The 16,126-nt window shown below is 40.2% G+C and overlaps 1 protein-coding gene across 1 annotated transcript; it reads left to right on the top strand.

Moving 5' to 3' along the window:
- Window positions 1–419: 419 nt before the first annotated feature.
- Window positions 420–7,151, top strand: LOC306832862 (eIF5-mimic protein 2-A). The gene is made up of 12 exons (XM_079357875.1): window positions 420–549; window positions 1,183–1,256; window positions 1,628–1,804; window positions 1,985–2,079; window positions 2,177–2,242; window positions 2,413–2,548; window positions 3,858–3,967; window positions 4,210–4,380; window positions 5,141–5,287; window positions 5,604–5,742; window positions 6,028–6,150; window positions 6,441–7,151. Exons 2-12 carry the CDS (start codon window positions 1,193–1,195, stop codon window positions 6,470–6,472), a joined length of 1,260 nt encoding a protein of 419 aa, XP_079214001.1. The 5' UTR covers window positions 420–549; window positions 1,183–1,192; the 3' UTR covers window positions 6,473–7,151.
- The last annotated feature ends 8,975 nt before the right edge of the window (window positions 7,152–16,126 follow it).

Raw genomic sequence — 16,126 nt, 5'->3', positions numbered from 1 at the left:
CTGATGGATGGATCCATCCAACAGCACAACATCCCCATCCTGTGTCTTGATACTAGATAGCAACGAGTCGTTGACTTTTTGTTTAATGACTTTTAACTTTGGGATTAGTTTGGTCCGTCATTAAAGAGAGTTAATACTCTTTTTCTCTGGTTGGACATTGTTCCTGTAACAAACATTTTGGAGGGTCAAACAATTCTTATTGTCTAGGCGACGCGCTAACCAACGGCACAGGGGGTTATATCATACAGATTTTATTTTTGTATCAAGCCCTTTGGCGAAATAGGCAGAGAGGAAGTGAACCTCCTATTCTTAGAATATTATAATAGCTATGAAACGCACCTGTATTGTGTTTTCTATCAGCTTATTATCAGTTTACCACAGTGCGTGAACTACACCCTCCCCACAGAAGTGTAATGACCCACATCTTCACCGGAAACGCGCATGCGTCAAAGCGTTAACGATTTCCTTTTCCCTGCTACTGCTTATAGTGGAGTCCATAGCTATTTGATTTTATTTCACGTATTGTTTTTGCTCATTAAGAGGATTTAGGTGAGTTGTCATTTGTTTTATGTAATGTATTGAGGGCTATGGTAATACATTTTTAGCTAATTGCAGCACTGCGTCATAGGCAATAAGAAAGCTTTATGCTAACAGTAGATAGATAGCTAACGCTTATGTTAGCCGGTGAAGTGAGACAATTTAACAACCCGTAGTGTCATCGTTTCTGCCACTTTGACGAAATCTCGCTAGAAAAGATCTAGGGAATCGTTTGTCACCGTTACACTGTCTGATAGATCTGCATCAAAGCAGTGAAAGCACGTTATAAACAGCGGTGGATAAAGGTAACGCTAGCTACTGGTGGTTAGCTTTATTAATCGACAGCTCTTATTTTAGCTCCATAAACCTTCGATTCGCATGTGGGTCAAATCCAGCTACTCTAATAACATGCTCCAGAATACACGTGTGTGACACAGAACAGCAGACGGTGGTCGGTGTAAGACTCGTTTCGTTGTTTTGTGTGAATAGAAGACACACATCACGACGTCGCGCTGTCTCGTAGGCAGACATGTATTGTTTCCGCCATTTTTAAAGCTTTTAATAATTGATTTTCTTCGCAGTAGTGAAACGCTTAAGTGTCCGGTCTGTATGGATCTCTTTGACTTTTCCCTTTCTTTCTTCCAGAGTGTCTTTTATGAGTAATCAAAGGCAGCAGAAGCCTACGCTTACAGGCCAGCGTTTCAAAACCCGAAAAAGAGGTAAAAACAAACTTTCCATTTCTGCCCATCAAAAACATGCTTTGCATCTACATCGGTATATTGTCACACTAGGTTCTTTATCAATTTCCAACAACACCCTTTTTCCCTTAAATGTGAAAGTACAGACATTTCTGTCCTTTATCTTCCTTGTTCACATTCTCAGATGCAGACATATTATTACATGTATTTTAATTGTAAGCCATGCTTAGTTGTTGACATATGAGATATTCAACAGATTAAATGGCGATTTTGCCCGCGGCACATTTCTGTTTCTGTCTTGCAGTAAATAAGAGTCACTCAAGAGAAGGGGGTCTGTTTTGCCAGTACCATGTGATACCATGTGATTAATTCAGGTACTTTTCTGTCAACAGATGAAAAGGAGAGGTTTGACCCCTCCCAGTTTCAGGAAAGTATCATACAAGGTCTGAACCAAACTGGCACTGATTTGGAAGCTGTCGCAAAGTTCCTTGATGCCTCTGGTGCCAAGCTCGACTACCGACGCTATGCTGAAACTCTGTTCGACATCCTGGTGGCCGGTGGAATGCTGGGTAAGAGGCAGGACAGATTATCAGATTTATTTGAATGAATGTGTGTCATTAGAATAATAATGTTTAGAAGCACCTTTCTATTCATCACAAAGCCTAATGCACCTGTAGACACAAAGTCATGGAAAGTAAAGATTAGATCAAATAAGATTCCAAACATTAAGAGCATGTGTTACTTTTCAGCCCCAGGAGGGACCTTATCAGATGACGTGACCCCCACTGAGTTTTGTCTCTTCAAAGCAAACGAGGACATTGAGACCATGCAGGCATATGCACAGGTAAGTGTTGTTGTCGAGAGCTTTTTCTTTTAGTCAGTACAGATAATACAACAAATAAATAAACTTTTTTTTTTTTTTCTCAATAAATGTCCTCTAGGTCTTTAACAAGCTCATCAGGCGTTACAAATACTTGGAGAAAGGATTTGAGGAGGAGATCAAAAAGGTTTGTTTTCAGCTCGAGGCGTCTTCACAGGAACACACAGTGCCTGTTCTGGTCACGAGTCGAAACTCATGAACATTATTTTCGCAACGGAAAGACATTCACTTGAGCATATTGTATGTCTGACTCAGTTCAGCCTACAGGATTGTGTTGATGTGTTTGTTCTTCGGCAGCTGCTGCTGTTCCTCAAGGGCTTCACAGAGTCTGAGCGCAACAAGCTGGCCATGCTAACAGGGATTCTGTTAGCCAACGGCAATATCTCTGCATCCATTCTCAGCAGCCTCTTCAACGAGAACCTTGTCAAAGAAGGTACCCAATTATCTGCCTCGTGGGCGTCTTGGGTTTTTTGTTGTTCTGCTTTTTTTTTTCCATAGGCAGGAGAAGTTGGGCCCAATGAAGTTTAAAGAAGGATCATTTTTAAATTCATTATAAAGCATTTGCTCACCTCTTTCGTAGAAGGGGTTGTCTAACAGTTAACAATTATCAAACAGAACAGAAGAATTGTGTATTTACACACTGTATGCCATTTTAAAGGCGTATGTCCCACTGTGGATTGATGAATAGATAATTATTGATGCCACTATGAAGACTAACTTTCTGATTTTACATGTTCAAGAAGGCTAGATTTAAACCCAACTGCTCTGGCGCGCTCCCTTCGTAGCATTTTAACTTTGTCAGCACTGACTGAAACACAAACGCAGATGCATACAAATGCAGTAGTTTTCATTCTTTTCTTATTGTTTACAGAACTTACTCTCCACACAAATGCAAACAAACAAACACACAAAAAACCCAACAACAGATCAGAAGGTTTACAAAAGTCAGAGTATCAAGGGGATCAAACACAGCAATACGCCGACAGCACATTAAGGCCTCGGAGTGCCCCCTGAAACTCCAGTCCATGCTAGGCCACTACGACCACTCCGAAGAGCCTGAGCCCCATCGTCTCCAATATAATTCTAGAAAGGGGTCCCAGATCTGAAAGAACATAAATGGTTTATCATAATAAATTGTGTTGAATAAAGAAAGATGTAGCCCCTAATGAACAGTGTCGTAATATTTACTGAGGAGCGCGTTGGCCAATTCAGTAACAGAAATCATTTGAAAACGGGTTCAAATATAAGGTGGCTCTTCTGTTCTGCAGCTTGTATTTGGTGATCAGCCCACACACATTGATATACATCAGCAGCATGCATTAACAACAGCAGCAACACCCACTACTTAATTTGACATCTGCACGAAAGCTAAATAAATGAAGCTCTCAGCCCTGATGAAGATGATCCTGTCAGGAGTTGTTAGCTTCGATTTGCTGACAGAGTTACCTCCCGCTTGTTAAAGGGGGAAAAGAGGAAACAAAATCCTAGATGGAAGGCTCCTGCTATTTAATTTACTTTTTTTTTAAACTTTCTCTGAAATGTTAAGTTTAGAAATAGATTAATATTCAATACACCTGTGCTCCAAGCTAACTCTGTCGTCTGCATCGTTGTTGTTTTTTCCCCCGTTAAAACCTGTCTAATCGCATCCTGTGGAGTTGTTTACCAAAGTATTACTCAGGCCCAACTTCATCCTGGCAGGTCTGTTAGCAACAGCTGACTCCCATTTTTTTGCATTTGTTCAGGTGTTTCGGCAGCCTTCGCTGTAAAACTCTTCAAATCCTGGCTCTCCGAGAAGGACATCAGCTCCGTTTCTGGCAGCCTCCGAAAGGTTGGCATGGACAACCGGCTCATGGTGAGAATGACATCTTCAAATATCTCTTTCGTAGGCTAAGACGCTCGTGTGGGTTCAAATGTCTGTTTGTCCAAAGAGGGCGAAATGAAAAGACGTGCAGGGATTTCAGAGTTGCAACCTGTAGTGGCTCGCAGAACTCGGGCAATTAATGAACAAAGGCTTTTTTAAAATATTTTATAAAGCATGTCTAGCCGGGGTCTGCCTCAATATTTGACTGTGTGCTTTTTTTTTTTTCCCCCCAGGAGCTATTCCCCGCCAACAAGCGTAGTTGTGAGCACTTCTCTAAGTACTTCACAGATGCCGGGCTCAAGGAGCTCTCGGACTTTGCCAGAAACCAGCAGTCCATAGGGGCTCGCAAGGAGCTGCAGAAAGAGCTTCAGGAGCAGATGTCACGTGGAGACCCGCTCAAAGATGTAAGTCTTGTTAAGTTTCTTCAGCTCCCTCCACATTAACAGAGTCCCCTCTCGTTTACTGCGCCCCTGAGGATGGCGACTTGTGAAGCTCTCCTGCGAAGTCTGAATTCTTCAATCCCACAGTCTTCGTCAGACCTCACTCTCAGTTAGAGAAGACCGGCTACTCCCTGGAAGATCTGATGCCATGCATCGAGGATCTGCACCGACTTTACCTCAATGCTCCTCAACATACCCAGCAGTCTGTTCGGGAAAAGTACAAGGGTGCCAATTACTGTGACGTTTCCCTCATCGATGCTTCCACTAAATTAACGCTGCACTGACTTCTCCCCCTCCTCCTGTCCATGTAGAGTTGTTCCCCTGTCAGTCTTGTGTATTCCTCTCAAACGAGTATTGATATATTAATTGTGGCACTGTCACAGAAAATTTAAAGTGTGAATCACACTCGGTGCCTTACCTACACATACTTCAAATTTATTTTTCTGTTGTTTAATTCTGTACATATTCAACAATGTCTGGAGATTACTGATGCCAAAATATCCCGTCGGGAAGTGCCATTAAAAGTTACTTCTTATCAGGGCAGCAGATCAAAATCCAATTCGTAGTCGCAACAGATCAGATCGATTTTATGGCAAGAATACAGTTGTTCTCAGAAAATTTCCACAAGACAATTTACAAATGTTCTTATTCCAACCGTGCGCCGGCCATGGTTTGTCTGCTCTGCAAATAATGTCTGTTCCGTCTGTGTGCTCGGGTCTTCCAGATCATCGCCTATGTCCGAGAGGAAATCAAGAAGAACAACATCTCTGAGCAGACGATGATTGGACTAATTTGGTCCAGCATTATGAGCTTGGTGGAGTGGAACAAGAAAGAGGAGCTGGTCACAGAACAAGCCATCAAACATTTAAAGGTAATGCCCCTCATGCACGGCTCTCTTGATCCTTGACTTAGTGGCAGTCTTGAGCACACGCTCAGAAAAGAGAGATCTAAAGAAACCTCCGGATTTCTCTCTAAAAGTGTGCGTTAAGGGTGTTTTAAAATCAAGCCCTGCAGTTGGCTTTGAACTCTAAAGAGAGAGAGAAAAAAGATCTATTTACTAACCCAAAACCACTCCACCAGCAAAGTGGAAGAAATCCGAGAATTATCAAGAATGTTGTTTTTTTTCTGTCCTCTGACATAAAAATGATTAGTTTACAACTCTTATGTTCCCTGTTCTACGTTCTCAGCAATACAGCCCACTGTTGAAGGCTTTTACCTCCCAGGGCCTCTCTGAACTGACTCTCCTGCTGAAGATCCAGGAGTACTGCTACGACAACATCCACTTCATGAAGGCTTTCCAGAAAATCGTCGTACTGCTCTACAAAGGTGAGACCAGTGCGAACGTGAGGCTCCTTTTTTATAATTTCTTAAAGCATGAAGAAGAAGAAAAAAAAAAGTAATTGTCAAAGTATCGTGGGACGCTACGAGTGAATCAAACTGAAGCCAGATTGTCAGCGATTACGTTAGATAAAGGTTTGAGACTTGACTGTGTACCTGCCTCCAGTATGTATTTCTTATTTTTCCGAAGCACCTGTAGCCACAGCCTCAGCTTGAATGGGATATTTACATGTTATTTTCTTCTTCTTCTTCTTTTTTTTTTTTTTTTTAAAGCGGATTGCTTGAGTGAGGAGGCAATTCTTAAGTGGTACAATGAAGCCCATCTTGCCAAAGGAAAGAGCATTTTCCTGGAACAGATGAAAAAGTTTGTTGAATGGCTGAAGAACGCGGAGGAAGGTAAGCAATTCACAGCCACCCTGTTTTTTTGGGGGGGGGTTTCTGTCTGTGTGAGAGACTGTGTTTCTCGTTCTTCCTGCCGTAGCCACCCTGTAGGCTGTCACAATACAATACCCATTTGTGCCGTATCTCATTTGTGCTGAATAACTTGCTGTTGTGTCTGATTCTGTATCCACTGTATTCGATGCCTCCCCCCTTGTCCCACTTCCTCGTGTAAATGACATTGTGGCTGATCTTTGAAGTGCATCGATGTAAGAGCAGAATGCTGACTGAGGTTTTCTTTCTTCCAGAGTCTGAGTCTGAGGAGGAGGAGGCAGACTGAGGACCTCTAGCTAAAACCACCATCTTAATACATATTTTTACATTAACATAGCATTAGAAGTCTGTCTTTATTTGCCCCCGCCCCCTGCTCTACTCCCTACCTCCTCATATCTAGTTAAACTGTAATGTAAGGGCTTTCAGAAATTTGAGTTTGACCATCTTTACATTCTGAGTCAATACTTGTTCTCTTCTTTATTCCCCTTTGGGAGCTGGTCACAGTGCCACATTTAGCTGAATAGATCGTAACCCCTTTCGGGTGGCAAAGAGGGATTTTTTTTTTTCGATAGACTGTTCCCTTTAAAATTAGACAGTTTAGAGACATATTTCACAGCTATTATATTTAGTCATGGAGCTCTTATTTCCCAGAGGCCCATCTGTGTAACCATGATATCTTTCTCCAATGAAAGGCAAACTATTTTGTAACCAAATGTTACATTTCTGCCAATCACATGACAGTCTTTCAACTTTTGCCATTTTTTTTTATTTTTTATTCTGTATACATAATTGGCGATGGAGATGTGCCATTTCAAACAGCAATGGTTCTGGATGCATCGCCACATGAAATGAAACTGGATGATTCAATACGTCTTCTGTAAGAGAGCCAGTCTAGCATTGTACCCCTTTCCTTTACCATACAGTTTGACTTTTTCAAAATAAATTCAAATCAATGGTTTTCATTATTACTGTATTTACTGCTGTGTTTTGCCTCATCAAACAGTCACTGTGGTATGAGCATAAATGTATGAACTGTTAGGAGCTATTACATGGAATTAGTGAAGTTTGAGTTATATACACACAGCTAATCATATGGAAACGTTGTTGTAGAAAATTCAGGTTACTCCATCTGCTGTGTCACAGATCAGAGACTGTTGCAGCGGGGGGAAAAATCCAGTGGTTAAACTCTTCAAGCCTCACCTAATCAAGTAATCAAGAAAGGCAGCGTAGCATGCGTGACCTGAGGTGCAAACAACCGTCTCATTCACCTCGCTACTATCCCACTTTAAATGGTAATTATGGCTCAGTCAGGCATGCAAAAATGAGAGTGAGATGGTGATTCAAGATGTTATGAAAACGAAGGTCCATGCACATTCATTACTACAAGTCATTTTACAAAGTCTAAAGAAACGGGTCATTCATATTAATGCTATGCTGCGGAGAACGTTCAGAAGTTTTGAGTTCCTATTTAAACCTTAATGTCTGCCTGGTCAGGAAACTTCATTTTCATTCCAACACAGATTTCTATATTTCACACTTACACAATATGTCAGCAGGCTCTAGTGTTGAAACAAAAGACTCTTATCTTGTTCCTGTTGGAAAGGTTTATTCATGCATGCTGGTCCATGTTTTTGTATTCTTCCAGAGGAGAGGTATCCACTGCATCAAAAGAGAGTTGCCAAGGCCTCAAGTGCACAGAGTGGCTGTGATTAGAGGTGCAATAAACAAGTAAACGTAAAGCTCAATGATGAATTCAACCATTATCACCTGGGTTCATCACTCTATGACCCTGCTACATAGAGTGGGGTCATGTAATACTGGAAGTCAGCATGCATATTACAAAGGGCTACATTACAGTACAGCACAAAGAGCTTTGTTGACTGATAATTGGTTTCACGTAGTACCAACAGATGGCAGTAAGTCCTTAAGAGAAGCCGCCTCCTCATATTACGTCTCTCACAGTTTTAAGAGTCAAACTCAAACAGAAAATGCCATTTTGAAGAAACCAGATTCGAAAGTATTCGACACAGTCACAACTACAAAGTATCTGACACGAGTTCTTTCTCTACCTTCCTGTCCCGGGAGGATTTGTTTGCTTTTTGGTTTTATTTAGTCGTTCTAAAGAACATGAAACAATTTGGGAGAGTGACAAGCTAGCAGGGGACGACACGGCCGCTTTTAAGATCTGTATGTGAGAGCGCGCGCACATTTAAGCACGTGCAGTGCTGAATGGCAATGACATTCCCCCCCCCCCCCCCCGCCCCCTTCCTGTGTAAAGCATTGGCATTGCCATCTCGGTGGGACTGTTATCAGCTTGTTGCCAGCACTGCCTCTCTACCGCACGCACACACACACACACACACACACACACACACACACACACACACACACACACACACACACACACACACACACACACGGCTCCTCCCCGCGTGTCATTTTGCACAGGCACTGAGCATAGCTTCATACTGGAGAAAGCTGTTGGTATAATGAGCTGTGCACCCTCTGTCCTGACACATCTGTTTGTTTTGCACATTTGCCATTTTAGCAATTGCCTGCTGCTGGATACACCAAAGGTATCCCATGGCTTACCTGCTTGTTTTTTTTTCCTTCTTTTTTTCCAAGTGGATCTCTAGGCATGACAAATTTCAACCCCTCTCTCAGTGACACTGAGGCCAGAGGTGTCGGCATCCCCTCAAGTGACTTTTTAAACATGTTTTTCTTTCATCATCCTGAAGCAATCAGGGGGAAAAAAAGTAATCATTTTGTTCATTGGTGAGAAAACCATGTCAGAGGAAAATAGAAGAACAGAGCATTGACTTAATTCATTTTTGAAATATTCTGTCTCAGTAAGACTTCGTGCTTGAATTGAACCGAGCGGTACAATGTGCCAGGATATGCCAGGGGAGTTGTGGGGAGCAATTATTCTGGATTTCACACTGCGGCTTTGGTCAGTAAACATGACTCAGACTGCAATGCAGAACTCATCTGAATAATGTCACAAAACAGAGAGAGGGATGTGGTAACATTTTTGTTAATTTGAATGAGAAGACTTTGGGGATAATTAAAGCTTTCAACTAAAAATACCCCACTACCCTACCCCCATACCACTACAGAATGTGCTGAGCACAAAGGATACACTGCTTTTGTTTTGTGCAGAATGAAAGCGATACGTGTTTGCTTTGCATTTAAAGCGGTGTTGTGACACATCCCAGATTTTTTTTTTCTGCTCTGCTGCTTTTGTATTTCTAAGAGACCACCCTAATGCTATACGGCTTAGCACCCAGGTGAAATATGGAAATGAGGATCAACATGTTGACTCACTAAATGCCGCCAGTTTGTCCTTGGATCAACTCACGCCAAACATCCTGCAATGCAACCCTCCCCCCAACCTCCATGCAGTCAAATTATGGACAACTGAGCACCTCTGTGACAGGAAAGAGAAGCTAAGCCCTTAAAACCATGAGGGCTGAAGAGTTTTTTGGTTTATAGGCTGACAGACGCTGCTATCTGTCAGCTGTCCCCACTCAGCTCCTGTTGGTCTCTCTCTCTCTGTCCCCGGAGGAAGTGCTGCCATCCTCACCAGCTTTGTCTCCTCAAGCCAGTCAGCACATAGCTGCCTTTTCAGTGTTGAAGCCTGGAACCATTATTCTCAAGGTTATTCATCATGTATAATGCTCCTGTTAGAAGCAGCTTAATTAAAGATGACAACTATAGGTCTGAACTTTTAAGACCTGCCTGCTGCCCGAGTCAAAGTACAAACTGTTCCATCTTATGCTAAGGCTCACTCTACCTCATTCTGTGCTCTCTTTATGGTTTTGGGCATCCTATGTTGAATTTTTATAAATCATTAAAAAAAAAAAAGTTAGTACAGATTTTAGTGTCAAACAACATTTAGGAATGACCTCTGGTTTTTATGTTTCCGGGTCTGAATGTATAATGTATAATGACGGCCAGATTATCTCGATCTCCTGGATAGTGTGTGATAAACTTCAGCTATTTGGTCACTGAGAATCCCTATGCATTGGATTGTTTTTCAATGAACACAGACGGAGACAAAAAAATTCATGGAGTCATTCGGAACAAAATGATCCACAAAGGTAATAAACTAAATGGTTTCAAATACTTTCCAAGTTAGCAGATATTGATGTTAAATGCACATTTTGTTGTACTGAGCCAGAAACAACGACACATTATTTTTCTTACTGCTCCTCCACCTTAGTGATTGGAGAAAATGTTTTTACAACAAAATCAGCCCATCAATAAAAGTCATAACTGAAGATATGAACACTACATTTAAATCTAAATACAAACATTTAAGGTACATATTCAATCTTATTCTCCTCGGTAGATTTTACAGATATTTTTACATGCATATATATTTTTAAGGATTCTTTTCAGGCTTTTTATGCCTTTATTTTGAGACTGGACAGTGGCTTGAGTCTGTAATCACAGAGAGAGAGAGAATGTTGGAATCAAACCTTGGCCGTCCACTTGGAAGGCTCTGTCCTCCGCACATGAGGCGCATTCACCGATCCATCGAATGCTTGTATTTTAACATATAGTCAATATGATACAATGAACTGCATGAAAGCGTTTGAGTAGGGCATTTGTCTGTTTATTAAATTTGGTTAGGTTGTTGAGATTGTTTTTCAACCCTTTCCTTTACTTCATGTATACATGAAGTTTAGATAAAGTTTCCTATTTCCTATACTTATACTTATCATACTTTTGCTGATATATTTTCCCTTCGATCTTTATGATTTGCTGATTGTCCAATTCAAGCAAGAAATTTGGAAATTAGAAAAAGAAATAGATGTGACATGCAAAACTTGTAACTTAAAGGAAGAATATGCCACTTTTTGATCCAGTAGATGTCGCCCTTGAGCACCAGAATGAAACTAAAACAACCCGAGCTGCTTTGTTGTGGTAGCGCTAGTACTACTTCAGATTGCATGTAAATTTACACAAAATGACCATACTCTAAAAATGCTTACATGACATTCAAATACAGTACAATATGTTTGTTTTTGTTTTTTTTCCACTAGACCCTCATTTAAACAACTGTTACACACGAGGGGATGAGCTGGCCGGCCTCCAGACTAATATTCAGAGGATGTACTGGATTTCTGCTATATTTATACCTAAAATGTCAAACATTCAGCCTTTAAAGACCTACGTTTTTGCAGCTTCACATATGTTTCTTCTAGACGTGTTACAGTATGTAGTCAAATCTGATCTGAAAGGCAACGCAGGAAGTTAAAAATCTCATGAACATTTCTGTGTAGTGTAAGTTAAAGTCACGTCCTTTTGGTCACATTGAAAGGAAGACGCATCATGCGCCCGCTTTTCAGATCTTGTGGCTGATGGCAGAGATGCATTAAGAAAATGACTTTGCTCTCCTTTGAAGAAATCAAACAAGACAGCTAAACAAACAGGAGACTCAAAAAGGTTAGCACTACAAAATTGAGTGAGAGGAGCTATAATTGAAATGGTGAAACGTGCAAGTTGTGCAGACAAGGTTTAGAGAGCTGGTGGTCACCATAGCCAGAAATAATAACATCTTTACTCTTTAAAAGCCCCTCTCCCAGCTTATGGGGACCACACTCAATGTGTGTAATGGCCTGGCTGTGAGAGTCAAGGGATTTAGCAGCTTGACTTGAGTCAACACTGAGGTTTCATCATCACAAACATCATTACTTTCCCTTGGCTTGTCCTTTTCCCTCTTCAGTGTCTCGGGTCTGATGGCTGTGTACAAATGACTGGGAGCAAAGGATGGATGGCCCAGTTTGATAAAGAACAAGCGACTCACGGGTGGGCTATATTCTGGGAACCTGCACGACTTTGAATCCATTTCTAGAGGAAGAAAAAGCTCTTGAGACGGCTTGGAGAGAAAACAGCCTGAAACATGCAGCTCTCAATGCTTTTTCAAGAGTTTCCACTGATTATTTTTTACATCTAATCATTGTCATCGGGGCTTTTCAGGCTGCTGGCGGAGGTACTGTGAGTGCAGTGAGTTGGAGCAGTGCAAGACATGGAAGGGAAGGGGTAGGCACTTTGACAGAGCTCTCTTGGGAATACCAAAGCTACATCACAACACTTTGGCTGTGACAAACCGCGCTGATAACTTGCAAATGGAATGAAAGTTTGCATCTCCAGAATGTTTTTAACGAGCCTCCCTGGAGTGTGGAATAATGACTCTGGAATGGAGAGATGGAGTGCGAGTGTTGGGTCTGCACGAAGCTCTTGGTTTTTCTCTTGCCCGTTTATGCACCAGCGGCTCCAGGGACTGAGACAGGCTGTGCTAAGACATGAAAAAGCCTCGACAAAACTGTTTGTTTTTGTAAGGAATAGTAGAGTAGGGCGGAGGAATCCACTTAATATTAAATACAGTTACTACTTTTTTTGTCTCGTTATTTGGAAATTATGAAATAAATTTAAAAAACATCCAAACAAATATTTCTTTTTAAAAAGATGTAATATGCAAATTACACTACTCATCCAAGGAAAGATTGGATAAGTAGCAGAAGAAGATTGAACAGTGTTTTCAAGGTTTGAGTGTTGAGCTCCTCTGCGTATTTACAAAGGAAGTGTTGTGACTACATTTTAAATGAAGAGATTTCATCTTGTGACACTAATTTCTTTTAATATTTTTTCTTCTTTGGTACGAGATTAATGTTTCCTATCAAGGAGACTTCATTTTAAAGTCACTGACCTTTGATTTTATCATTAAGTTTTGTTTTTTTTTTAAATTAAAAACCCATTTTGCAAAAGATAAAGGAATCACCTTCCTTCGAAAGGGAAATTCAGTGATAGTGGAAAAAAAAGATGAAAAAATAAATAATTGGATCTGAATATAGTGTGGGAATAAATGTCACATTATGTTCCTGTTTGATTTAGTTTCCCTTTATTTGTAGCGCCACTTCATGACAACTGTTATTTCGACAACATGTGTAAAAGACATTAATCTTTGTTATATATTATCGCAATGTAACATTTAGCAAAAGTTACAGGGGCAAGAAAAAAACAACTACTTTTTAACATGCAGAAATCTTGGGCAAATCCGGGCTCATGACAAAACAGCCTTCTACAAAAATTGGTTTGAATTGGTTGTTGAGGCAGGCTGTTGGGGCAACTGGAAGTTCAGGGTCCGATCCCATCTCCAGCAGCTACATGTCCAATGTGTGAATAGGTAACTGTGAGCTGCGGTGTTAAAGGGCTTCATACAAGCTCAAGTAAGTTTACCATTTATTGAACAATAGTCATCATGTTTTAGGTAACGTTTTCAGGCTTTGTTGTAACTGTGTGAGACACCTTTCTCTTTTTGACACTGACTTCTCAACTCCTCGTAACATTATTCACAAGAACACAGAGAGTCACCTTGTTTCACAGAGTGTGAGGAGAAATCCATCAACAAATATTTTCTGTTTGCTTTCTTATCCTTTAAAAAAAACCATTTTATAGTCTACAGCCCATCCTTGGATGCATTGAATGTATCTCCTTGTTGAGTTTCTGGGCTAAAATTTAAACTCCACACTATAAACTGGTATTAAAATATAATTCAATTCAATTATTTTAGTGTTATACATCCAATCATAGAATAATTCTTACAACACTGTACCGAATCAATTCAACCACAGTTAAATACTCTGATTCTGTTTTATTTTACCAACATGATTAAACTAAAGCCTCGTTTAATTATGCTGCATAAAAAACCTTGAGTACTAGATAATCAGAATTAAAATTTAGTCTGATATTTTTCTATTATTCATCTCAAAACTGAGACATTTACAGTTTTACAGCAGCAAAGGACAGGACTGTTAACAAGAGAAAATACAATGAAATAAAATTTTAAAAAAATAATACAAGCTACAACTTCCTACTTTTCTTTGCTCCATGGTCAGGCGTGCTGAGCGAAGGTGCCAAGTTGAGCTATAGATACCAAGCCAGGGCTGCAGATGAAGTTTAATTTTTCACTTCCTTCTGTGGTGGCTTGATGTTCCACTAAAAAGAAGGATTTTTCAGCCTTCAAACCTCTATGGTAAAGTCACACCATTGTGTAAGTAATTATTTGAATAATAGAAGTATGAATTACTGTGAAATTGAAGGACAGAGGTACTAATACAAAGCTTTATTATACGGTCTGTCTACTGATGGATTTCTTCACACCTTTTTGAAACAATCAGTCTTTCCTCCCCAAATGTGGCACTTGGGATCCATGTGAGTATACTAGGCATGTGCTTTTTGGATGATGTTAAGTCAATCTCAGCTGTAGAAGTACAATAACCCCTCTCATGCGTTACCAATGGATATGTGTGTGAGGCAGGAGGCATGCAGAACATGGAGTTAAGTTTTGAATTTGTATTGTAGTTAGAAGCAGAATCTTCTGCCTCTGATCCACCAATGCGACTCCAAATTCAACACTATTCATTTCATAATTTACAATTCAAAACTGATGAAAAGAGTGAGAGTCACATTTCAAGCCTTCAGGAGTTTTTTTTTTATTTGTTTGTTTTTCAAAGGCAACTTTAAATCTAAAGGCTTCTTCAAAAGAATTGGAACTGACTGTCGCACAGCAAGAGTACCTGAGCCTGGAGTGCTCGTAGCTTTTAAGCTTTTTCCAGTACACGTTGTGGACCAAGGACATTCAGCCCTTTATAGACAAGCAAGAGAAGCTAAGTGGTAATTCTAGTTTGTGTCGGAAACCAGTAGGCTTCCCAACAGTGATTTGAAGAAAGGTGTCAGGTTTTCCATTTTCTAGGTCCCTGTTAGAGCCACCCCACAGTGAAGGCCATTACAGTCAGTTTAAAACAGACTGCTGGAAATGAATGATTTACAGCTTTGTGTTATTCTTTATTTTCATGCATTCACTTCATCTGCACACATTGAAACTATTGCATTTAACTTACTGGCCGTGATTCATTTTCTCAAATACCACGTTCAAACAAAATCAAGCGTCCATACAGACACTGATCCTTGGTCTTGGTTGCGATTTAAGCATCTTATTATACCTCCTACTGCAGAAAAAAAGGAAGATTTATTGTGGAAAAAAATATCATTAAATTGAGACATGAATACAGTACATTATTGAAAATAGCTTCATCTTATTTTTGTCCTTTATAATTTTGTTAAAAAAATGTGGTGGTTTAATTACTTCCTAAATGGAGTTAAAGACAGTCTGTAATGGAGAGAGGGAGTGCACAGGGGCCGCTGTGGAGCAGGGGTAAAGTCCGTCGTCTCTCAATCAGAAGCTTTGGCGTTCAAGCTCATGCAGCCACATGTCCGGCGTGTCCTTATTGGGCACGACACTCAACCCCAAGTCGCTCATTCTGCTTTGTTGGAGGTGTATAAATGTTCATGAATGTCATTGGTTAATACTGATGACCACTGTCCTCTGCTATCAGTGTGTGTAAGGATGCATGACCTGCTGTGTAATAGTCAGAAAACTAGAGATGCAAATGTTACCAGTAAAAAAAGAAAATCACAAATTGCAATTGTAGAATCTATTCATTACACATCTGGAAGTGCATTGTTTGTTACAATTGCTCATTGTTACAATTATAAGCTTAAATATAAATGTTACCATTTAACCTGGTTAGAAATGAAATGAAGGTATAAAATAACATTTAATGGTAGGGAGAGCAGGGTAATGTGATACACTTTTTACATTTGCTCCCCTTGAGCTGAGCTAAAATAATATATCAGTAAAATTAACATATTTCCCGTTAATTCAGGATGTTTCCTACCTATGGAAATAATCAGAATGTCTTTAGGTCAAAGGTCATAGAAATATGATTGTTCTTAAGAAAGTGGTCATGCGTTTCACTTTACCCCACCATCGGGGTAAACTGAGACGGACAAGAGAAATCAATGGGGTAAAGTGAACCACTTTAAAATTACCGTTGTAGCAATAAAAACTAGACTGACAACCACACATTCC

Source organism: Symphodus melops (assembly GCF_947650265.1).
Source record: "Symphodus melops genome assembly, chromosome: 12".
NCBI classification, from domain to species: Eukaryota; Metazoa; Chordata; class Actinopteri; order Labriformes; family Labridae; genus Symphodus; species Symphodus melops.
This window is presented reverse-complemented; position numbering and strand designations above follow the sequence as displayed.

Excerpts from the sequence above, each read along its gene's own strand:
- LOC306832862 (XM_079357875.1), top strand. The coding sequence starts at position 1,193 with ATGAGTAATCAAAGGCAGCAGAAGCCTACGCTTACAGGCCAGCGTTTC. Across the intron at positions 1,805-1,984 it reads GGTGGCCGGTGGAATGCTGG|CCCCAGGAGGGACCTTATCA; the intron begins GTAAGAGGCAGG and ends GTTACTTTTCAG. Across the intron at positions 4,381-5,140 it reads GTGGAGACCCGCTCAAAGAT|ATCATCGCCTATGTCCGAGA; the intron begins GTAAGTCTTGTT and ends CGGGTCTTCCAG.